Below are 24,613 nucleotides of genomic sequence, written 5' to 3'. Positions count from 1 at the left end.
CATGGCATGGGAAGGGGGAACAACAAGGACAAAGGCACAGACACAGGAAATGGAGTGTCATGTTTATGGAATTGTAAGGAGGTCAGTGTAGCTGAATCATCAAGTAAATGGGAGTAAGGAGACTGGCAGTGTAGAAGGTACCTTATGAAAAGCTTTAAATACCAAATAAAGGAGTTTATATTTGATCCTGGAGGTAATAGGAAGCCACTGGTGCTCCATGAGCAGGGGGTGTGGGAGACATGGTCAGAACCATGCTTTAGAAAAAACACCTTAGCAGATGAGTAGAAGATGGAATAGATGGGGAGAGGACCAAGACATGGAGACCAGTAGCAGGCTAGAGATTTTGTACTGTTTCAGCACTGAAGTTTTAAAAGACACATGAGTGAAACCACTAAAGGGCATACAACTTATTTTAAAGCATTTTCCTATGGAATTATGAAGATTTAAAACTGTACAAAATATAAGTTTTTAATAGTTTATTTGAGATTCAACAGGTCTTAAAATTTACAACTTTATTGCTATAGATAGATTCAAGCTTCACTGACAAGCAAAACTTGTAAATCTATTTTATTGTTTTGGAAACTAAGCTGCCTGGCTTATTGGAGCTGGTTTATTTGTTTTAGTTGTACTTTGTTGTATCTAAATGTGGGGCAGAATTTTTTTTTTTAAAAGACTATAAATTTAGTGGGATTTAGTTCCTTTGAACAAATCAGCTTCTAAGCTTCCTTTAAATATAAAATTCAACATTTTAAACAACAGTTATGGTCAGTAGCAAGGTATTCTCTAAGAAAGGTGAAAGACAGCCCTGTGAGCACTAATCTTTAGGCTAAGTTCTGAACTATGGGCCAGATTAACAGTAGTTAAGATAAACAAGGAAAACCATAGTAAAAATTACTATGAGTATTGGGCAGAACTGCTTACAAACCATTAAAGTATAGGGCAGAACTGCTCTTCTGGAATTAATAAAAAAACTGGATGAGTTCATTTAAAATATATCCACGGTATTCCAAAAGTGCTTGAATAGCCTTCCTTTTTATACGGAATATTATAGGGTTTGAATAATTAAAGTTATAGTTCACTTGAAGGGCAATGGAGGGGTGAATGGTGGCATGAGGTAAATCCATTCCCAACAAAAACTGTCATAAATAATGAGAAAATAAGTTGAGGGAAATGATTAAATTGTCATATTATTTGTTATACCTTAACCTCAATGTCAAATGATGCGTCAACTCATCTACTATGAACTCTTCTTACTCTGAGAAGACCCAGAAGGTTTCTCAAAAGTCAGGTTATTACAGCATGCTCATGACTGCTTTTTTTGTGCACCAGCCTAGAAGATTAAGCTCACATTAGTAAGCACAGATCAAGGTGATACATCTGAGGTCTCTTAGGTGATGGGAATGATATATAGCTTATCCAAGACCCTTCATCCACTCTTCAGAGCAAATAATTGCATTATTTACTTCAAGAAGTGACTGTAGGGGGCAGCTAGGTGGCACAGTGGATAGAGCACTGGCCCTGGATTCAGGAGGACATGAGCTCAAATCCGGCCTCAGACACTTGACACTTACTAGCTGTGTGACCCTGGGCAAGTCACTTAACCCTCACTGCCCCACCAAAAAAAAAAAGAAGTGACTATAAAGTTTTAGAACTAGGGTATAAATATAAAACTCAGTATGTATGTAACATTAATATGGCTCAGTGAAAATAAAAGCTGCTGATCAAAGTTACTTACTTGTTACATACAGAGCAGTGGTGACATCGATCAGGTTTAATCAGCTGACATTTTTCACAATATCTGATTACTAAATCAAGAATAAAAAAGACAACTGTTAAAATAGACAAAATATTGCTTAATTAACTTCAATAAATAAACCTCAAATTAACTTTCTAAACTCATTTATAGAACAAATTACTTTTAACTAAGAACTTTAAAATAACACAAAGGAATAAAATGTTAAGATGTTAAGAACTGGAAAGGGCATTAGGATCACTCAAATTTACCTATTCATTTTACTGTTAAGAATACTGAAGCTATGGAAGGTTCAATGACCAATTAACTGTTAATGGCCACATAGCTAGGTGGTGGTAAAGCTAAGCCTAGAATTTAGCTCTCTTGAAATGCATTCTTTCTGTTATACCACAAATGTCTCTATGATGAATCTGGCAAAAGAAATGTATCTGAAGTGTATAGAACACAGCCCATCTGCTTCCTGTAGGAGTTTCACTTATTGAAATTCTGTTGATAGTTGAGGATTACAGAGGTTGTTTTTGTCAGAGAATTAATTATTGAATTTAGTATCGAACTTAAGGAAAAGTGTTATTACAATCCTGGGCCTCCATACTCTCCTGAGGCCTATCACATGCTGCTGCCCCAGAAGCTAACATTAGAATGTTAGCACTGCATTCTCCTTTGGCTGCTTTTGAAAGCTCAAGTAAATTAAACTTTTCCAGGTTTCTTTTGACTTCAATGTTTGCATTTTGAAGTTCTTAATGCAGTTCTCACATTTTTATCATGAATACTTACAAATCCTCTATTCCATTAAAGAAAAATCTGTTTTCCTCCCAAAAGGTTTATATTTAGTTTTTCAAGATAAGTTATGTTTGGCTGTAAGCCTATACCTTTTAGAATATTGTATTCCAATATTTCTTCTAGTTTAAATTAGAAGTTGCTAGGTCTTGTGTAACCCTAACTGTGGTTCCCTGATACCTGAATTCTTTTCTGGCTGCTTACATATTTTCTTTCATTTTAGAGAATTTGAATTATTCGTTATAAGATTCCAGGGATTTTTCTTTTTTAGACTCCTTTCAGGAGTCAGTGGATTCTTTTCCATCTTTACTTTGCCATCTGGTCGTGTACATCTGAAAGTTTTCATTAATTTCTTGAAATGTTCAGGCTGCTTTTTTTAAGAAAACAATTTCCAGGGAGTTCAGTAAATCTTAAATTATCTTTCCTTGACCTGTTTCTCAAGTAAGTTGGTGTGTCCCCCCCCCCCTTTTTAAATTTTTGAGACAACTGGGGTTAAGTGATGTGATGAAATAATGGGATTTCCCAGATACTCAAAGATCCACCTGGAGATTAATCTAGACTGATTGAATCAAGTGAGAGTGATTGACTGCTGATTAGCCTACTTCAAGTTAATTGGATTGTAATCACACCTAGCTATCCCTTAATGCTTTAATAAATGTTTAATGCCCAAAGACTGGTGCTGAAGCTTCTAATTTAAGGCGACCACAATTTAGATTTTAAACATCACAGTGACCTGCCCAGGGTCACACAGCTAGTAAGTGTCAAGTGTCTGAGGCTGAATTTGAACTCAGGTCCTCCTGACTCCAGGGCCAGTGCTCCATCCACTGTGCCATCTAGCTGCTCCTCAAGTAAGTTGTTTTTGACACGTTACATTTTCTTCAATTTTTTCAATTCTTTTTATTTTGTTCTGATATTTCTTGATGTCTCATGGAGTAAAGTGATTTATTTCATCTATTTTAGTTTTCATAGAGTTGGTACTTGGGTAATCTTTACTACTTTCTTTTCTAAGCTAATTATTCATCTTCTAAGTCTCTCTTTCAGAGCTTTTATCCCATTAATTTTTTTTTCTTAATTTCTTCTAGGTATTCATGTAGACCTTGTAGGAAATTCTCTTTTTTTCCTTTGAATACCTGCTTGAAGTTGTTAGGGAGTTATTCTCTTCTTCTATGTTAGATTTCTAAGTATCCATGGATCTACAATAAATCTTTATAATTGCTGTTGTATTTTCAAATTTATTCTCCAGCATTAGTTCTGAAGTGGAGCTTTGTGCCAGGGCTAGCTAGGCTCCATCCCTTTCTGTTCTTTTAGATGAGATGGTGGGCCCTGTTTGTTCTCATGCTAAATTCACCTAGGTTCTTGTGTGGATCTGTGTTCAGGCCTCCTGGGATTTTTGAGGTTCAGATCTCTGGAAATTTAGGGTCCCTGATGGTATCTCAGGAGAGTGGTAGGGCTCCTAGGGATGTCTCAGTCTGAGTGCTGCCACGCTTGACTGGTTGCTACCACTGCCAGTCATTTACAAGGCCTCCTTTGTTTTTATCACCCTGGGCAGGCAGGTGGCTAAATGGATAGAGCACTGGCCCTGAAGTTGTGAGGACCTGAGTTCAAATCCTAGCTCAAACATTTACTAGCTGTGTGACCCTGGGCAAGTCACTTAAGCCCAATTGCCTTAAACATCCAGCGCCACCTCCAGTTGTCCTGATCTATATCTTGCCACTGGACCCAGATGGCTCTGGAGGGCAGAGTGAGGTTGATGACCTTACACAGCCCTTCCTTACTTAAATCCAATTCAGTGCAAATCATGACATCACCCTGATGTCATGGTCCTCTTTGAAAATGAAGGATAAACAACTACAACAATCATCCTGGGGGGACCTTCTGTTTGTTACTTCTGTGCACAAAGGTTTGCAGTCTATACAAATCTCTAGCCAGTATCTGATCTTGCTGAGAAGTTATAGCCTTGTTTGTCTGTACTGGCTCTGATTTTGATGGGGGCCTCCTTTCTTATTGCCTATGGGCTTCTTTCTGCCTTTTTGTGCAATCCTGGAGTGGGTGAAGTAACTTCCTTTAGTTTTTCAGGTTTTGTTGGAGCAAATGTGTGGGCAGCTATCTTGGGAAGAAGTCTTTCCTTTACTTTTTTTACAGCCCTTGACACTGATGACCATTCCCTTACAGACACTTCTTCCTTCTCACTTAAAGAATAAGCATTGCTTTCAAATAGTGAGAAAGGGAGCTGGTAGTAGAACACTCAACCTGGATACAGAAGACCTGAGTTAAAATTTGGCCCTAGACACATAATAGCTGTGTGACCCTAGCAAGTCATTTAACCTCTCTCTGCCTCAATTTCTTCATTTGTAAAATGGGGATATTAATAGCACCTACCACACAGGGTTGTTGTGAGGAAAAACTGAGGCAATATTTATAAAATGCTATATACAGATGATAGTTATTTTATCAATAATAACTGTAAATTATAAATCACTGAGTATTTTCCTTTTAAAAGTATATTGGTGGGGCAGCTAGGTGGCACAGTGGATAGAGCACTGGCCCTGGAGTCAGGAGTACCTGAGTTCAAATCCAGCCTCAGACACTTAACACTTACTAGCTGTGTGACCCTGGGCAAGTCACTTAACCCCAATTGCCTCACTTAAAAAAAAAGAAAGAAAGAAAGGAAAAAAAAGTATATTGGTAAATGGACATTTTCAATATTTTTTATTTAACAAAGATAAAAATAGTGCTAGCATTGGGGGAGAGGGAAAGAAATAAAGAAAATGGGAGAGCAAGAAAAGTGAATGCCTCATTATAAAGAGATGATCAACAGAATACTATTTGTGAACGACCCCAACAGTCACAGATAAGTCGATATATCTCATTATGGAAGTGAATACAGCTGCTGAAAGCTAAAGATCTATTTTGCTTACATCTTGTTGAAGTCATAGTGTAGACAGGTAATTCTTTTGCTACTCTTTTCAAAATTTCTTGTTGTACCTCAGGTCTTTCTTCCTTTTCATAACGTTCTTCATCGGACTGAGATAAAAAGAACTAAAAGAGGAAAAGAATTGTTATTTTTTGATCCTAGGATTAAATCAACTACAAATCTTTCCAATATGAAAAAGATATTTGCATAAAGAACTACAAAAATATAGAAAAAGACTGAATATGGTTATTTCAAATATGCTTGGGTAACAACTGTGAAATTTTCTTCCACAAAAATACATACTTGTAACACTAAAATCAATATAACTCAAGATTCATATGGCATTTAAAAAAATTTTGCAAAGTTAAATCTATCCTTTTATAGCAACACAAATGCACTACTGAGAATGTGTATCTCAGTCAGCTTAGCCATTCCCCAAATGTTGGGGGGTTTTTTCTTATTATATTTAGAATAAATAGAAATATCTTTGTAAAAAACAGGTACTTTCTTCTAAAATATTTTCTTGGGAGCAGCTAGGTGGCGCAGTGGATAGAGCACCGGCCCTGGATTCAGAAGTACCTGAGTTCAAATCTGGCCTCAGACACTTAACAATTACTAGCTGTGTGACCCTAGGCAAGTCACTTAACCCCAATTGCCTCACCAAAAAAAAAAAAAAAAAATCAAAATATTTTCTTGGGGAATACACCAAATACTGGGATTATGAAATCAAACAATATGAATGAACATTAAAACTCCCATGTGATTACTCTTCAGCAAAAATTATTGTAATCTGTATTGATGTCAGCAGTGAGTATACTCATTTCCCCACAGTTGCACCTTAGCACTGGGCTTAATCATTTACATTCACTTTGGTTAAGTAATCCCTATAGTTGTTTAAATGAGAATTTCCTTAACTATTAGTGATTGAACATTTTCCCAAAAATTAAGTATGTTCTTTTTTCATAGGATTATAGATTTTGAAGTGAAGAGGACCACAGAGAACATCTAGTCCAATCTCATTTTAAAAATGAGGAATCTGAGGGCCATAGTAAGTGAATTGCTAGGGTTACAAAGACACAAAGTATCAGAGGCAGAATTTGAATCCATATCCTCTGACTTCAGAGTCTGTGCTCTTTCCACTACAACATACTGAATTGTTTGTTCATAAACTCTGACCATTTGTCCATTAGAGATAGAGTACTGTTCTTTTTTGTTTGTTTGTTTGTTTGTTTTGTTTTTAGTGAGGCAATTGGGGTTAAGTGACTTGCCCAGGGTCACACAGCTAGCATGGGTTAAGTGTCTGAGGCCAGATTTGAACTCAGGTACTTCTGACTCCAGGGCCGGTGCTCCATCCACTGTGCCACCTAGCTGCCCCTAGAGTACTGTTCTTATAGACTTATTTCTGTTTCACATAAATTCTGGAGTTTTTTATCCATTATATTTATCGTGAATCCTTCCCCTATTCTGTTGCTTTCATTTTTCTTAATTTTTATATTTGTTGTATGTCTTATTTATTTATTTATTTATTTATTTATTTATTTATTTATTTTTGCATGGCAACAAGGGTTAAATGACTTGCACAGGGTCAAACAGCTAGTGTCAAGTGTCTGAGGCGGATTTGAACTTAGGTCCTCCTGAATCCAGGGCCAGTGCTTTATCCACTGCATCACCTAGCTGCCCCATATATCTTATTTTTTAGAAAACTAAACACATCAAACCTGTTCTGATAATTTTAAAAATGCTTCAATTAAAATAAAAAAATTTTCTCCACATTTTGGATAAGTATGATTCTTTTTCTCCAGCTGTTTCATTTATTCATTTATTGCTTTAATGTTTAAATTATTAATTAATGGAACTTCTATTAATATGAATTTAATTTTCTCCTATATTATTACATAATTTCCCCAATTACATTTATTAAACAATGACTCTTCCTCACTGTTCAATTCTACCAGTTTTATTATACATGTTTTTTACATAGGATTAAAGTTCACAGATTCAGGGGGCTGCTAGGGGGTGCAGTGGTTAAAGCACCAGCCCTGGATTGAGGAGGACCTGCTTTCAAATCTGGCCTCAGACACTTGACACGTACTAACTATGTGACCCAGAGCAAGTCACTTAACCCTCACTAACCTGCCAAAAAAAACCCCACAAAAGTTCACAGATTGGAAGTAGAAGAGACCTCAAAGGCCATTTAGTTGTGTTACAGCTTGGCTTAGCTTTGGTTATTACCTACTGGTCTATCTCATTGGTATGATACCTCAAGATGTATCAAATATTGAACAAAAGGCCATGAGTGAATGTTAACTGTGGCATCATTCCTCTAGCCTGTTTTAGAGTCTGAAGGCTAGTTCAAGAGATGTTAAGACCCAAATCAATAATTTAGAACATGAAAAAGAGTACCTCTGTTCTTTCTTTGAGCTCATAATCTCATAGGCAGGGGAGTGGGAACAGGCCCAAAGTCAGCTATAGGTTGGGTCAGAGTCTCTTCCCACGTTCCCAGCTAACAGTCCTTTTATCCCCTCAACCAATTACGATGTTAAAACATCCCAAGCAAAAATCTGGAAGCCAAGATTAACAGAAAAAACGCTTTTCTTTCTCATCAGTTACCACTCTGAAACACCCCCAAAAGCACAGGAGCATCACAAATCACACATAGAACTTCCTGTAGAAAAGAGGAATTCTGGGAAGCCATCTGGGGAGTTGCCACATTACTACCTCAAAATCTGTGCAGACTTGGATAGCCACAGCATTCCTCCTGTCTGAGGCCTCACTTGGTTGTAGAGAATCTCTTTTAATAATTCTCATTGGGCCTTTTGTTCTAATTCTTCTTTCACAACATGACTAATGCAAAAAATATGTTTAATGTGATTGTACGTATATAACCTATATCAGATTGCTTTCTGTCTTGGGGAGGGGGGACAGAAGGGACAGAGGGAGAAAAATTTAGAACTAAAAATCTTATAAAAACAATTGTTGAAAACTATCTTTACATGTAATTGGAAAATAAAATACTTTTATGATTAAAAAAATTTTTTTTTAAAATTCTTATTTGGACATATAAGGCATGTGTCTAGATTGTTTCCTTTTCCCTTTCCTAGGGTAGATACTGAATTACAACATAAACACAGGTTTGGAGAGGCCTTTACTACCAAATGTAGGATTTGGAATGGAAAGGTCGAACTGATTAAATATTCTCATTTTTAAAATTCCAGAAATTCACAGAGAGCCTCTGGAATATTGTAGTGAGCAGCCCTAATTTATTTATTAATTTATTATTATCTAATTATCATCTAATAATTTAAAAGTAAGGAAAGGGAGGCTAAATGACTTGCTCAAGGAGCACATAGAAAGTAAATGGCAGGGGTGACTAGGTGGTGCAGTGGATAAGCACTGGCCCTGGATTCAGGAGTACCTGAGTTCAAATCCGGCCTCAGACCCTTGACACTTACTAGCTGTGTGACCCTGGGCAAGTCACTTAACCCCCATTGCCCCGTTTTAAAAAGAAAAGAGAGAGAGAGAAAAAAAGTAAATGGCAAAACCAAGATCAGTACATTTGGACCTATTTCTGAATTCTCTATTCTGTCACAGGGCTACAAAAATCTGTCTCTTTTTCTCTCCCCCCCTCTCCTTTCCTTCCTCCCTCCTTCCCCCTCTCTCTTTCTCTATAGAGAACTAACCTCAGAATTAGGAAGATGTGGGTTTTTGAGATACTCTCAGTGCCTTCAGTAAAACTCTGAGACTCTAAATTTATAGATAACAAGCTAAAATGTCATAATGGAGGGAGTTTCCAAAGGGAAAGGCACAGAGAAACACACGCATATATTTTACACTGGAAAAAGACATTTTTAGAAATGTTGCTTTTGAATGTATGTGTTAAAGTTCACCTTTCCTCTGCTTCCTCCACACATTGTTTTTTAGAATCCTGACTGCTCTCTCTTTCTCTACACACACACACACACACACACACGTATGTATATATATTTCACTGTTATTTTATCTAGTTCTGTTATGCTATTAGTATTTTCATCAATATTGTATTATGTCTAATAAATTAACTAGGATGGGGTATTGTCATATTTACCTTAAGTAGTCTAATCAAGAATAAGGTATTCTCATTTGTTCAATAATTACTTCTACCATTAATGTTTTGTGACTCCATTTATGTAGGTCTCATATAGGACTACATTCCTTCACTTAAGTCTAACTCTGATGCCTATGGAGGGTGACTCTAGATTCTCAAAGACTATGCTAGTAGAGTACAAATTCAGGAACAGATTTACTTAGAGGCCCTCTGAGCTAGGTACCAATACTATCTTCTTAGGACTCGTCCGGCTAAGTTCAGAGAGGATCCTCACCGGAAGGTTGGGCCACAAGGATGATAAAATTTTTTGGCCATTGCATCTCATGAAGAACTTTTTACTAAGACAAGGAAGGGCTGCAATATTAGGTGGGGAAAGTACCCAGGCACTAGTGAAATCGACTTCAAAAGTTTTGTGCATTCTTTGTCAAATTTAAGGTACTACATAAAAGTCATCTATCACTGTTGTTGCAATAATCAACCTTATGGGTTCATTGTAAGGAAATCTCTCTTTAAAGTACTATATGAATGTAGTTTACTATAAAAAAAAATTACGAGGATACTATCAGAAAGATTTGGAGGGACCTGTGTGAGCTGATGCATACAGAATAACAGTAATATTGTGAGATGAACTGCTGTGAATGACTCAGTTATTTTCAGCAATGCAATGATCCAAGAAAACTCCGAAGGTCTTATGAAAAATGCAATCCATCTACAGAGAGAACTGATGGCATTTGCATACAGATTGAAACATAATTATTTTTGTTAGTTATTTTATTAGAAACAAACAAAAAATTATGAACAGGATGCTATCAGAAAAACTTGGAAAAACCTACATGAACTGATGCAGAGTGAAATGTACTATATACAAAATAACAGCAATAGTGTAAGATGATCTTTCAGCAATGCGATGATCCAAGATAACTCTGAAAGACTTATGAAAATCGCATTCCATCTACAGAGAAAGAACTGATGGTATCTGAAAACAGATTGAAGCAAAAATATTTTTGATAGTTCCTTAATCTGAAGTTTTATTTTTTTCTGTTTTCTTTCATAACCTGGCTAATGTGGAGATGTTTTGCATGACTACTCATGTATAACTTATATTGATTTGCTTTAGTTCTTGGGGGTTGGAGTGGGGAGGGAGGGAGGAAGAGAAGGTGGAACACAAAGTTTAAAAAAAACCCTGATGTCAAAATTTGTTTTTGCATGTAATTTGGAAAAAATTGAATTCTAAACAAAAAAGTTTTGTGCAAATGTCCTACATGACATTATTACCCAAACAGTCAATTTTTTGGTCACTTAAAATATATATTTTTTTTCACTTTATTTTTTAGCTGTTTATATCCAGTATAAAATACAATTTGGGGAGTATATTTATCTTTCAAACTGAAAGTTTAATGAATTCACTACCTCTATTAGTATTTCCCTACCTCAAAAGTATTCCTCAGATGCCTAATGGCATAAAGATGACCTTGGATCATACAGCCTATGTCAGCAGAGCACAGGCCCTGTCAGACTCTACTAAACTGTCCAATCCTGGTGAGCAGAGTGCTGCCTCTGGCATCTAGCCCTTTTCAGGCCCTAAGTCAGGAGGACGCTTGGCAGACCTCTCTGGCATGTCAGCACTATACAGGGTGAAGAACACTACCAGAATCCATATGGTCAACTACTGTGGCATCTATCTTGCCATCTATCCTGGAATGAACTTTTGAGCCTGAAGTTTTCTAGCTCCTGCAACTATGTTTTCTCTTTTGTCTCAGGCTTTCAGGACTTTGGTGACATCTTGATATTGACCTAGCCCAGATTTTGGTCTACACTTGCTCACCTTACATCCAGATTTGGACTCTAACCAAGGACCACTTGCATGCTAGGTTGCTCCCAGATTTTTTTCTCTTCCCTACTTATTTGTTCTATCATTTCCCCCTCCCCAAACCTGGAACAATTAACTCTTTTGACCCATGTAGTCAGTCTCATTAAGGATTTCTTGAAATAGAACTCTGGAAAACCAGGTTTTGATAAAGCCCACTGGGATTCAAATGGTGCTACCTGAGTATGCCTTACACTCATATCACTCTGGCTCTCACTGAGTGGCCAATAACAGGTTCCAGCCCAAGTTTTACTTGGGCATTTTTGGGGTTATGATGACTCAGAATGAGTATAAATAGCGATTGTTTCTGTTCTGGCCAGAAACCCTGAGGGTCTTCTTCTCCCAGATTTTTTTTTTTTTTGAGTAGACAAACTTGTGCCTCATTTCTTACCTAGCTTTAAATCACCGAATCACCAAACGGGTTTTGCCTCAGACAAACTGAGACCTGGGAAAGACCTTAGCTCAAAAAGCCCAAGGTCTCCTCACTGCACCTGGAGCCCTCTCCAGTCGCCCTGACCTACGTCTTGCACTCAACTCAGATAACTCTGGTGGAGAGTGAGGCTGATGATTCTACACAGCCCTGCCTCACTTAAATCCAATTCACTTGCAAGTCAAGACATCACCTTCTTGATGTCATTGGTCCTCTTCCAGAATGAAAGACAAACAACAGCCCCCACCAGGGGACTCCAAAGTCCATGGTGCTGAGGAGAATATTTGTCCCAGATCTTTGCTAACCTGGCAATGCTGCATAACACTTTTGCACCTCTGAAGGTAGGACAATCAAACTCTGGCTTCAGATAGATAGCATCTGGAAAACCCCAAGCACTTTCAGGCAGTTAGTTCATGCTGGAGAACTCATATAGGATCCCTAGCTCAATGTAAATTGCTAAAAACTTCTGACCTTGGGATGCCCCATTGACAGGGCAAAGTTGGTCTTATGCTATCCCATAGCAGGCACCCTTGCCTCACTAAAAAGAGAGAAACCAAAGGGTTGTGGACTATTCAAAACCTCTGTTCCTGTCCATCAAGAATATTTTGCTTTCTTCAAGAAAATCAGAAGGCAATGGACATGGTAAGCACCAAATGACAACAATGAAAATGACGAAGACAAAGAAGACAATGAAGGAGAAATTGAATAATGGAAAGGAAATGATTAGCTATAGTGGTCATTTCAGAAGCAGCTGTGTGATAAAATAATGGGATTTGGCAGATGCCCAGGGGTCCCACCTGAGGATTGATTTAGAATTGTTTGAATTGGGTGAGGCTAAGAAACTAAGTACCTACTTAAGGGTGATTGGATGGAGACCACACCTGGCTGGCCCTGAGTGGGGTGTTCTTCTCAAAGGCTGTGTACTACTGATATCAGCAAGAGACCACTTTCAACCAATCAGCTTGAAGGACTTCCCCTTTCAGGGAGAGAGATAGGAAGTAGGAAGGAGGCTCGCTGGCTGAAGCACTCTCATTTCATGGAGAAACTGGCGTGGTGGCAGACGGGGAAAAAAAGGAGGGGTCCCCCTGGTTGTCCAGGATTTTGGCATGGTGAGGGATTTCACGTGGACTGCTAGGAAAGGAAGTTTGGTTTTTTCTCTCTGGCTATACCGAATAGATCCAAGCTAGGATTTTCCATGCTATAAGGAATCTGTTCTCAATCTCTCTCTCTCTCTTCACTAACTTATAATATATTTTAGTAAATCCTTAAAAGCCTAAACTCTTGCTGAATTTAACAGTGATTTTAGCTAGCTTCCCCGCCAAAATGGGGGGGGGGGGGCAGATTAGAACTCACATTTAGATTTTAAACAACACAGCTGTCTGTAGATTATCGATTGGTTAAAACACAGACCAAATTAGAACAAAAAACCTATCAAATTAAGGGGAGAAAAAAAGATGAGAAGACTGTACAGTTAAAACAGCTTCAATCTGTTCTGTTTAAATAAGCTACCAACTTTGAAGAATGGGAGATGGATGAAAGACTTCTATAATTCCTCAGAGAAACTTAACGATGCAAAACAATTAATAAGCCAAAGGAATTCTCAAAGACCTTATGCAGCTAAGTCTTCTAAACAAATGGAGAGATGGGATAACAGTGTTAGCACTGGCTGGTACCAAAAAGAAAAAAAAGTGGGGGAGTTATGGAGAAATTGAGCCTGGAAAGAGTTTGGCACAAGATAGATACAACCCATACCAGAAGATGCTAAGAGCATTTGTAGGTAAAAATCAGAATAAGAACAGTCACAAAATGGAACAGATCACCCAACGTTTCTGTAGTGATTTGTTCTCATTAACAAAAAGAGACTGCAGATTTCTACCATTTCAGTACTTAACATATTCATTATATGAAGAATTGGCAATGAGAAACACCTAGAAGTGACTAACATAAACAGGACAAGTCAGTACTGAAGGCTACACAAATTTGACTGATTATCAAAATGTCTAAAAGGGGGAGGGGGGAATCCAAAAGAATGGAAAAGATTAAAACAATACTTGCCCACCCAAAAGGTGACCAAAGCAAAATCAGTAACAACCAATCTACATATTTATTTTCACATCTTTAAAAAAATCTTTATGATAATGGTTTAGATACAAAGAGAAGTCACGTTTGGTGAACATTTCTATGGCAAACCATCTTTAGTATGATATCTGTGATAGAAGGAGCAGAGAACATAAGGTTCTTATGTTTACTGTTTGTTGATTTTAAAATAATATTTGACTTGGTAAGAAAAAATTCAATCTTAAAAGCTCTCCTTAAGTAAGCTAAGATGCAACTACAGGAAGAATACTGTTGAATGATTCAGGGAGAATTGTGGGAGACATTCTCATCTACAGTGTTAAAAAGTGTCATGAAGGATGTTCTGTACAGAGTCTGGATAGTTTGTTCTGTATAGGGTTTGGGATAGTTTGTCAAAATGATCCTATTTGGAGATGACACTACCAATTAAGTCCTGAATACTAGAAAGGGGAAGAGTTCACAACCAAACAAAAGATAAAAAGGATTAAAATAGATACCTTTTATTACATAAAATTTAAAAAGTTTTTTCAGCAAACAAAACCAATGCAACTAAGATGAGAATTTAACTGGAAAATTTTTTTTGCAAAAAATTTCTTTGATAAAATTTTTCATATAAAACATATCCAAAGGAATGGATTCAAATTTAAACAAGTGCCACTCCCCAGCTGATAAATGGTAAAGGGATATGAACGGGCAGTTTTAAAAGGAAGAAATAGAAGCTATAAACAACCAATCTAGGTAAAAAGCAACTATTTTTTGTCCTCAGATCATTTTCAATCTCCCAACTTCTTAATTCTTTTTCCAGGCTATCAAAGACAGGAAAAAGGACCCATAAGTACAAAGATATTTAGAGCAGCTCTTTTCTGTAATGGTACAGAACTAAAAAACTAAGGGGATGCCTATCTACTGCAAAAAGGCTAAATAAATTATAGCATATGTATGTCATACAATATTACAGTGCTCCAAAAAAACATGACAAATGAGATAGTTTCAGAGAAACCTAAAAATTCTTTTATGAACTGATTCAGAGTGAAGTGACTGTAAAGACAAACTTTAAAAGACTTAAGAAATTTGATAAACTCAATAACCAACCTACCTTCCTGACAGAGAGGAAGGATTCAAAATTTAGAACAAGATGTATATATTTGTACATGGACAATGTGAGAATTTATTTTGCTTGACTGTGCATGTTTATTACAAGGGGTTTTATTTTTCTTTTTTTCAATGGAGGGGTGGCTGGAGACAAAAAAATAAACTTGATTGAAAAAAATTAAATTTTAAAAAGAAAAATACTTATGAACTCTGAACAACCCAAGGACTACCCATGACTCCAGAGGGGAAATTATGGGACATGCAACCTACCTCCTAACAGAAAAGTGAGACTCAAAATGCAGACTAAGAATGTTTTGTTTTGTTTTTTAATATGGCCACTGTGAGAATTTGTTTTGATTTTCTTTCTTTTCTTTTTTCTTTTTCAGTTTGGGGAGGTAGGTAAAAGGAAAAAAGCAGTTAAGAATAGAGTTGATGGAAAAAAAAAGGATCAGTAAAAAAAGGACCAAAAAAATGAAGCAGTTAAAAAAAAAATGCTCCGAGAGATTAGAAAGAAGTCTATAAAGAATCAAGAACGGGGCAGCTAGGTGGCACAGTGGATAGAGCACCGGCCCTGGAGTCAGGAGTACCTGAGTTCAAATCTGGCCTCAGACACTTAACACTTACTAGCTGTGTGACCCTGGGAAAGTCACTTAACCCCAATTGCCTCACTTAAAAAAAAAAAAGAATCAAGGACAAAAAGGACAGCTTTGAAAGCTATATGCTAAATTTATTACATACTTTTGTAGAAATATTTTTGATGACTGGGGCTAATTTGGGGGCTAAAGCTGAGTGACTAATCTGGAGACTTTTGACTGACTGGCTATCTGACTGCTTTTAACTTAATGTGGGCCGTTTATAAAGTTCCACCACACTGCTCCACTCCCAAAATTGATAAGCAAAAGATTAAGAAGCCTCTTAACTAAATAATCAAAGCAGAGTTTATTTATGAGATACTATTTAAAATTAAGAATACAGGGAAATAAAATGTACAACCTGACTGCATTGTGGTGCATCTTTTTCCACTGCATCTCTTTCCCACCTGCTGTGCCTGGAACTTCTTTAATACAATAAGGGCCTTAGCAGCCTCTTGCCTTAGGGCACTCAGGTCCTTTATTCTAACTGAGCCCCTTTCACTTTGTAAATCTCCCTGCTTCTACTGCCACTGCTGAACCCCTTTGTTTCTCTCTCACTGACCTTCTATCTGTCTGCTCCATCAGTCTGCCCTTCGGCCTCTCTTTTCTCTGCTCATAGTCCTTTAGCCTTCTCCTGCGTCCTTGTAGCCCCCATCTCTCGTCTGCCACCTCTAACCTTTCTAATCTCGTCAGCAGCCTCCCGTCCTCTTCTCAGCCCCCCTCTTTGTCTAACCCCCAGGTCTGTCTGTCTGTCTCTGTCTCTGTGTCTCTCTCTCTCTCTCTCTCTATATATATATACATATATCTATCTATCTATCTATCTATCTATCTTTCTTTTCTCCACTCAAATCTCTGGGCTTTTTTTACCCCCCACACCCACCAAACTAATCCACCAGCCAGAGCTGCGGCTGGGGCTGGGGGGACACTCGAGCATCACGTACCTCAGCACAGGCTATGCCAGAGCCCAGCTTGGAAGAGCCCAGGATCTCTCGGATAGCTCTGCTCAGGTCTGAGGGAACTGGGGGCTTTTTTACCCCAGCTGTCTGACCTGTCTTGTACAGCCCACGAGGCTTTTTGGCTCAGCTGAAGCAGAGGGGGAGGGGCAACAGCACCTCCCACACAGAAGAGACCCTAAGGACCTAAGGCTTTTTAATCTCAGCCCAAAGGTAGGATCCCCAAATTAAAATAAATTTCCACACTTTATTTAAAATGCTAGCTGTACATTACAAAAATTTGCAGCTTCATGCACAAGCCTTTTTATCTAAGTTCTACTATGATGCCCATTAAGAAAAGATCATTCAATCTCTGCTTCAAGACCTGTAGTAATAGGGAACACACTGTAATAGTCAGAGGTCTACTCCAAGGCAGACCATTTTGCTTCTAGACTACTATTAATTGCTAGGAAAATTTCCCTTATGTCTAAAATACCTTTCTCTATTTCTATCCACATAAAAACCTGTAACTCAATTTAAAAATTTTAAATGCCTTACTGATGCTTCTTTTATACTGTTATTACTGCCCAATAATCTTTCTCCCACCTTCCTCCCCAACCCGAAGATGTAAAACAAACCAAACCAATATAATGACAATGTCGGGCAGTACATGCCTCCAATAGCACCTGGAGTCCCTCCCCTCTCTATGAAATGAAAGGATTACTTTTCATAATCAGTTTTCTGTTTTGGTTACTGCAATGACTTTAGTCTTGTTATCTTTTAGTGTGTCTCTCCTTGTTCTCTTCATTCTGCTTACATTGCCCTGTTCATGTCTTCCCAAGTTTCCCTGAATTCTTCATATTCATATTTTCTTACAGAGTAATATTCCATTCCATTTATTTATATGCCACTATTTATTTTAAAATTCACCAACTGATGAGTATCCACTTTGTTTCAAATTTTTTTGAACTACAAAAAAAAAAAGCTGCTATAAATATTCTTGAAAAATGGGACCATCCCTTCTGTTTTTGATTTCCTCCTTATGGTATATATCCAGTCAGTATCACTGAGTATCTTCCATCTTTATTTCTAATTCTATCCTCTTGGGTGAAGTGGAAAAAGTGGAAACCTTCTTCTATATGGCAAACCTTCAAATGCTTGAACACACTTATACTGCCCCCCAGTAAGGATTCTTTTCTCCAGGATTAACATTTCCAGGACTATCAACCAATTCTTATACAACATGGTTTCTAGCCCCTTCACCATCCTAGGCATCCTCCTGAAAAGTCTTATCAACAGCCTCCTTAAAACCCAGGACCAAGGGGGGGGGGGCGGGAACAAACAAAAACAAACCCAAGGACCTAGAATTCAACACAATAGTCCAGATGTAGTTTGGCCAGGACAGGATACAATAGGACCACCATCTCCTATGTTTTTAAACTATGATCCACTTAAGGCAGACCAACATCCCCACTGGCTTTTTCGGCTGCCCTGCTGACTCATACTGAGAAACCAGTTCACTAAAAACTTAAGATTTTTTTCACAAAGTCTAGTCATACTTATTTCTCCCTTGCGATTTATACTTGTGAAATTCAGTTGTTGGGTCCACGTATAAGACACATCCTTATTAAGCTTAATTTTAATATATTGGCCCAACATCCTAGCCTGTTAGTTTCTTCCAGTTTTGTTATAATATAAGCATGCCATCTGTGCCTTCACCTAAATCACTGTTAAAACAGAGTGAGTCCAGGGACAGCTAGGTGGCACAGTGGATAGAGCACCGGCCCTGGATTCAGGAGTACTTGAGTTCCAATCCGGCCTTAGACACTTGACACTTACTAGCTGTGACCCTGGGCAAATCACTTAACCCTCATTGCCCCGCAAAAACAAACACAAAAAAAACAAGAAAAAGAAAAAACAGAATAGGTCCAAGAGAAGGCCTACTAGAGATCTCCTGCCAAAGTAGTAATGGCTACTCTTCAGGGCCAATGATTTGTCCAGTTCTAAACCAACTTACCTGGCACCCACATTTCTCTATCTTGTCTACAAAGATGACACAAGAAAATCTAGGCGAAGTGTATAGATAGCAGTTCTCTAACCTACTGGTCTAGTAATCCAATTAAAAAGGAAATGAAGTTAGTTTGGCATGAATGTTCTTGATGAAGCCAAGCTAGCTCTTGACAACTGCTACTATCTTTTCTAGATGTTTATAAACCATCTCTTTAATAATATCTTCTAAAGTTTTGTTGGCAATTAAAGTCAAGCTCTCTGGCTTACAGTTTATACAATCCATTCTTGCCTTTTTCATGAATTAGCACATTTACTTTTTATTGTCTTTTTTATAAATTGGAACATTTATGATTACTGATTATGGCTGGGCAATCACATATGCCACTATTTTCAATAACCTGGGGTGTAGCTCCTCCAAGACAAGTGACTTGAATTTACCAGGGGACAGCTAGCTGTTCTCTTACGTATACTGGGTTTCAACTCCCTGTTAGCAATTTTTATTCTTCCCTTTTCGCTTTAAAAATTATGCTGCTTGGGCAGCTAGGTGGTGCAGTGGATAAAGCACTAGCCCTGGATTCAGGAGGACCTGAGTTCAAATATGACCTCAGACACTTGATACTTACTAGCTGTGTGACCCTGGGCAAGTCACTTAACCCCAAATGCCTCACCAAAAAACAATAACAACAAAAAACAATCCCCCAGAATTATGCTCCTTGGGGGCAGCTAAGTGGCACAGTGGATAAAGCACTGGCCTTTGATTCAGGAGGACCTGAGTTCAAATCCAGTCTCAGACACTTGACACTAGCTGTGTGACCCTGGGCAAGTCACTTAACCCTCATTGCCCAGCCAAAAAAAAAAAAAAAAAAAGCTCCTTGGCAGGAGAAACAAAAAAACAAAAATAATAAGAGATGATAAGTTCTGTCTTCTTTCCATCATTCATTATCACTGTTCTTTCTGCCCCAAACAGAGCCAGAAGGTCTGAGTTTAAGTCCTTGACTGGGCATGTACCATAAACTTTGGGCAAATCACTTCATTTTTCTGGGTTTCAGTTTCCTTACCTGTAAAATATGGGGGTAGGACTAAGATCCCTTCATGCTCTAAATTTCTGACACTATTCTCTTCCTATTTTGTTTTTCCCAATATAGCTAAAAAACTCATCATTTTTGTTGTTAGCATTCATCAACACTTGGCTTCTTCTGAGCTATAATGTTCTCAATGCTGTTTTTACAGGACTATGCCACACAGTTTTATTCACTCTTTTATTTGCCTTTGTTTCCACCTTCTATAAGTGCTTTTTGTTTTGTTTTGTTTTTGTTTGTTTTTGCAAGGCAATGAGAGTTAAGTGACTTGCCCAAGGTCACACAGCTAATGCCTGAATGTCTGAGGCTGGATTTGAACTCAGGTTCTATAAGTGCTTTTTAAAAAATCTAAACCGATCAATTTTAATTAACCTGGTCTAACCCAGTACATGCATGATTCCAGTAGAATTTTGATCCATGGGAACCCTATCCTTTCTTTGAACACTTTGAAATCTTTTCTCTCAAAATGTAAGAAGTAGCATACATTTCTTTCCCTTAGATGAAGAAAAACATATAGTGGGTATAAAGTAGGTTGTAATATATTACCAATATGAACTTGTGTGAGAGAAATAGCAATAAAATACACTGTTCAAGGAAAAGGAGGTGGTTCACTTATACAGCAACATGTCCAAGACAAATATAACTGGAATACTCCATATGAATACACTGAAGATCTAAAAACAGCTCCAGAAAAGGTCTCTGGTGACAAAATAAAATTTAGAGCCCCTGTTTTCCAGAGCTAAGGCCCAGCAATTAAGCCATGCCCTGAGCTTAGCAGGATAACAATCCTTTTGGATCACCCTCTGGATGATCTCACCCTCTGGGCTAGTCACACAATTCACCAGGTGTTCTCTGATCCAAAACAAGCACTCACTAGACAAAGTCAGAAAATCCTGCAATGAATCAAACTTGTCACATGCTTGCTGCTCCCTCGTTGTCAGGGCTACACCTCACTGGGCAGCAATTAGTATAAGTATTGAGATCTCCCCACATTACCTTGGGTCCACCCCCCCCCCACCTTCCCCACTAGGGGTGGGGTCCCAGTACATGTGTTTATAGGTCTTCCTTGCTTGCAAGCCCTTTTCCCCATTCTGAAAAAAAATTTTATTTAATTCCTGACTCTCCTGTCTTTGGCCTTCTCTGTTCAGCTCTGGCCATTCACAGGTTAGAGACTAGTTCTGGAAAAGTCTGGTTGACATTAGAATGTAGTACATATTCTGTTAGATTTGTGGAAAGACACAAACAAGAATGTGGCTGGATGATAAGGTGGGGAGGGATTGCAGTCTACATGAGTGGAGACCTATTCTTTTGAGCTCAGAGATTAATTTGAGTATCCATTTTATTTGGGGCATAAATTCAAGACTATTTCATTATATCATGCCTTTTTTATCTTTCTCAGTGCTTTTCCATTCAAATTCTGTTACCTAATATAATTGATAATCCAATTTTTCTTGTATTATAACAATACAGTTCAATTTTAGCACATTACTAGATTTTGTTTTTTTATCTAGTAGAGTCTATATTAGAGTGTATAGTTATTTTTAAATTTAATTCTGTAAAATATAAATTCAGTCTATCCTCTATCATTCATTTTCTACATTTATTTGTATATTTGTGGGCTCAATTTAAAAAAATCTTTGGGCACTGAAGAAAAACATTTCCTAACCTAGTTTACACTCTACTATTCCTAACATTAATATACTTAAACTGACAGTGATTTCTTCTACTGTGAATATTTTTTATTTTAACTTAAAGTCTCTCAATATTCTTTACTTCAACTTAAAGTCTCTGCTAATGAAGATAAGAGATTTGCTTGTTATCTTTTCAAACTCACCTTCAAGTTAATTCATTATAATAGCCAATACATTGTTTTCTTATAGTATTATCATTTTCAGATTATATGTGATTGCAATTAAATTATTTAATTTTAATCGGATAAATATTATGCCATTGTACATTTTGCTTAATACCTATATGGCCTTAGTCAAATTATTTAACGTCTCTGAACATCAGTTTTTTCATCTGTCAAACGGGAGGGGGGGGGCGCTACTAGATATGGCTTTTAGGACCCTTTCCAATAGTAATTTATGATTCCACAACTCCTTAAATGAATGTCTTTTTTGTTTTTCATATTTCAAGCCTAATTCATAATGATCCTGTTGGTTAATATAATTACGGATTAAGGGTTGGAAGGGACCTTAGATATTACCTGGTCAACTGTCCTAAGTGGCAGCGAATGGTGAGCTGGGTCTAGAGTCAAGAAGATGGGAATTAAAATCTGGCCTCAGACACTTAGTAGCTATGTGACTGTGATCAAATAATGGGCCCCACCTGAAGACCATCAAAATCAAGACCACACTTGGCTGGCCCTGAGTGGGGTACTGTTCTCAGAGGCAGGTACTACTGACATCAGCAAGAGACCACTCTCACCCAATCAGTTTGAATGACCTCCCCTTTTGGGGAGGGAAACAGGAAGTAGGAAGGTGAGGCTGGCTTGCTGGATCAATCTCTTTTTTGTGAGGAACTGGCTTGGTGGCGGCAGAGACAGAGAACAGGAGGGCCCCCCTCCCTTTTCTGTCTAGGACTTTGGCATGGTAAGGGACTTCACATGGATTGCTAAGAAAAGCAAGGGTTTCTCTTTGGCTATATTGATTCTCTCTTCACTAACTTCTAATCCACTTTAATAAATCCTTAAAAGCCTAAGCTCTTACTGAATTTATCAGTAATTTTAGCCAGCTTCCCCACCAAAACTAGGGGGGGGGGGTGGAGGCAGGGCAGATTAGGACCCACATTTAGATTTTAGACAACACAGTGACCTTTGGATGACTTAAGTTACTTCACTTCCATTTGCCTCAGTTTGCTCCTCTGTAAAATGGGGATAATAATAGCACTTACCTCTCAGGGTTGTTGTGAGGCTCAAATAAGATAATATTTGTCAAGTGCTGAGCACATTGTCTAATACATAGCAGAAGTTAAATTAACTTTATTGCTTAGAGAGAAAAGGACTAATCCTCATGTTCACCCCTGCCTCTCTTAAAAAGTTACCCCGAAGCTTATTTGAAATTTAAGAAAACATTAGAACTATACTGTCCACACTTAAACCAACTTTTATAATACAATATCATGCTGCTATGAAAGAGGTAAAAAGACACATACTATACACATTAGTTTCTTTAACCAAATCACACAACTGATTCAGAGTAGGCCCATAATTTAAATTTACAATATTAGTTAAGGGACTTAATGAATTGAAACAGAGACCAGGTACATCACACTATGCCTTAAATAAATGCCACATAAGGGAAAATAATTCCTTAGTCTGTGAAAAGTTTATAGTTTTTACCAACATTAAATTTACCTCTTTGGAGGGGCAAACAGGAGGTGTAAAAATTGTCTTCCAATAGGACCACATAAACAAGACAAACGACAGATGGAAAATCACAAGGTAGATAGCTGCCTTTCCTGGTAAATAAAAATAAATATAAATAAGGTTTCAGTGAGTTAAGGTAAAAATTGCAAAACATTTAACATACTTAGAGGCTTAAGTAGTTTTCTCTAACTGGATTAAAATGTTTAATACAGGTCACTGTAAATAGCAATAAAACTCTTTTATATGACTCACTCTTGACGACTGCTAGGAAATCTACCGGAGGGGAATAAACATATGCGTATTCTTGGATTTATCCACATAATCACATAGTTTAAAAGAGGCAGATGATGAATAAGGTAGGTTTTGATTTCATACAACTGGCAAGGCTTTTTGGAATTAAACCTCCAAAGAAGACTGATAACTCATGACCACTTTCACTCGATTTCTTTTCAGCTTTATATCACAATTAAAAATTTTTAAAACTGAGAGCAAAAATGGTTTAATTTCTAATTTAGCACTGTGAAATATTCAACCCGTGGAGTTACAAAATAAAAGTAAATGAGAAGCAATTGCAGTCTTCATTTGTGAATCAAATTCAAAATTATATTGAAGCAATCTCTGTCATTCTAATTGAGAAAGAACACACACACACTTTTAAAAGGTTATGTAATCTTAAACATTTGGACTGTATTCACTTTTGTTTTAAACATATTCAGAATTAAATCCTGAAATATCAACAATCTTGAATATGCAGATGATACCTCTCTGATGGCAGAAAGGGAAGAGGAATTAAGAAACCTTTTGATGAGGGTGTAAGAGGAGAAGAGTGTAAAAGCTGGCTTGAAGCTTAACATCAAAAAAAACTAAAATCTTGGCAACTGGTCCCATCACTTCCTGACAAACAGAGAAGGAAGAAATAGAAGCAGTGTCAGAATTTATATTTTTGGGCTCAAAGATCAATGCAGCCGTAAAAATAAAAGACACTTGTACCTTGCAAGGAAGGAATGTAGCAAATCCAGACAAACATACTAAAAAGAGACATCACCTTGCCCACAAAGGTCCACAAAGCTTTAGTCTTTCTGGTAGCAATGTATGTCTGAGAGTGCTGCAGAATGGATGCTTTCAAATTGTGCGGCTGGAGGATTTCTGGTAGTTAATAGCACAGCAAAGAGATGAAATCAGGCGATACTTAAAAAAAATTAATTCAGGCTATTCACCGGAAGACTAAATACTGAAGGTGAAGCTTAAATACTCTGGCCACATAATGAGAAAACAGGACTCACTGGAAAATACCCTGATGTTGGGAAAGATTGAGGGCAAAAAGAGAAGGGGACAGCAGAGGATGAGATGGAGAGTGTCATGGAAGCGACAAATATGAACCTGGAAAGAATTAGGGAGATAGTGGAGGCTAGGATGGCCCAGGATGCAGCGGTCCATGCGGTCACAAAGAGTTGGCATGACTGAACAACAACCATGTTGGTGTTACATCAGTTTGGGAAGCATGTGTACAGAGCGTGTTTTAAAGCTGCACGTGCAGAATTTTGAAGAACTGGTCAAGGTCAGCTTGATTGGAGGGAAATTAAACGCAGTTAATGCT

The 24,613-nt window shown here is 37.6% G+C and overlaps 1 protein-coding gene across 3 annotated transcripts in view; it reads right to left on the bottom strand.

Moving 5' to 3' along the window:
• The window catches only part of ZDHHC20 (zinc finger DHHC-type palmitoyltransferase 20), a 92,191-nt gene that overhangs the window by 30,180 nt on the left and 37,398 nt on the right, over nt 1-24,613 (bottom strand). For all 3 annotated transcript variants that reach the window (XM_043995915.1, XM_043995917.1, XM_043995916.1), the window contains exons 3-5: nt 23,005-23,108; nt 5,449-5,569; nt 1,736-1,805 (exon numbers count right to left, since the gene is read on the bottom strand). In XM_043995915.1, the coding sequence (XP_043851850.1) occupies nt 1,736-1,805; nt 5,449-5,569; nt 23,005-23,108 (295 nt within the window). The remainder of the gene's footprint in view (nt 1-1,735; nt 1,806-5,448; nt 5,570-23,004; nt 23,109-24,613) is intronic.

Source organism: Dromiciops gliroides, chromosome 3, assembly GCF_019393635.1.
Source record: "Dromiciops gliroides isolate mDroGli1 chromosome 3, mDroGli1.pri, whole genome shotgun sequence".
In the NCBI taxonomy this organism is placed as follows: domain Eukaryota; kingdom Metazoa; phylum Chordata; class Mammalia; order Microbiotheria; family Microbiotheriidae; genus Dromiciops; species Dromiciops gliroides.
Note: the sequence above shows the minus strand (reverse complement) of the source record. Positions and strands in the feature narration are given on the sequence as shown.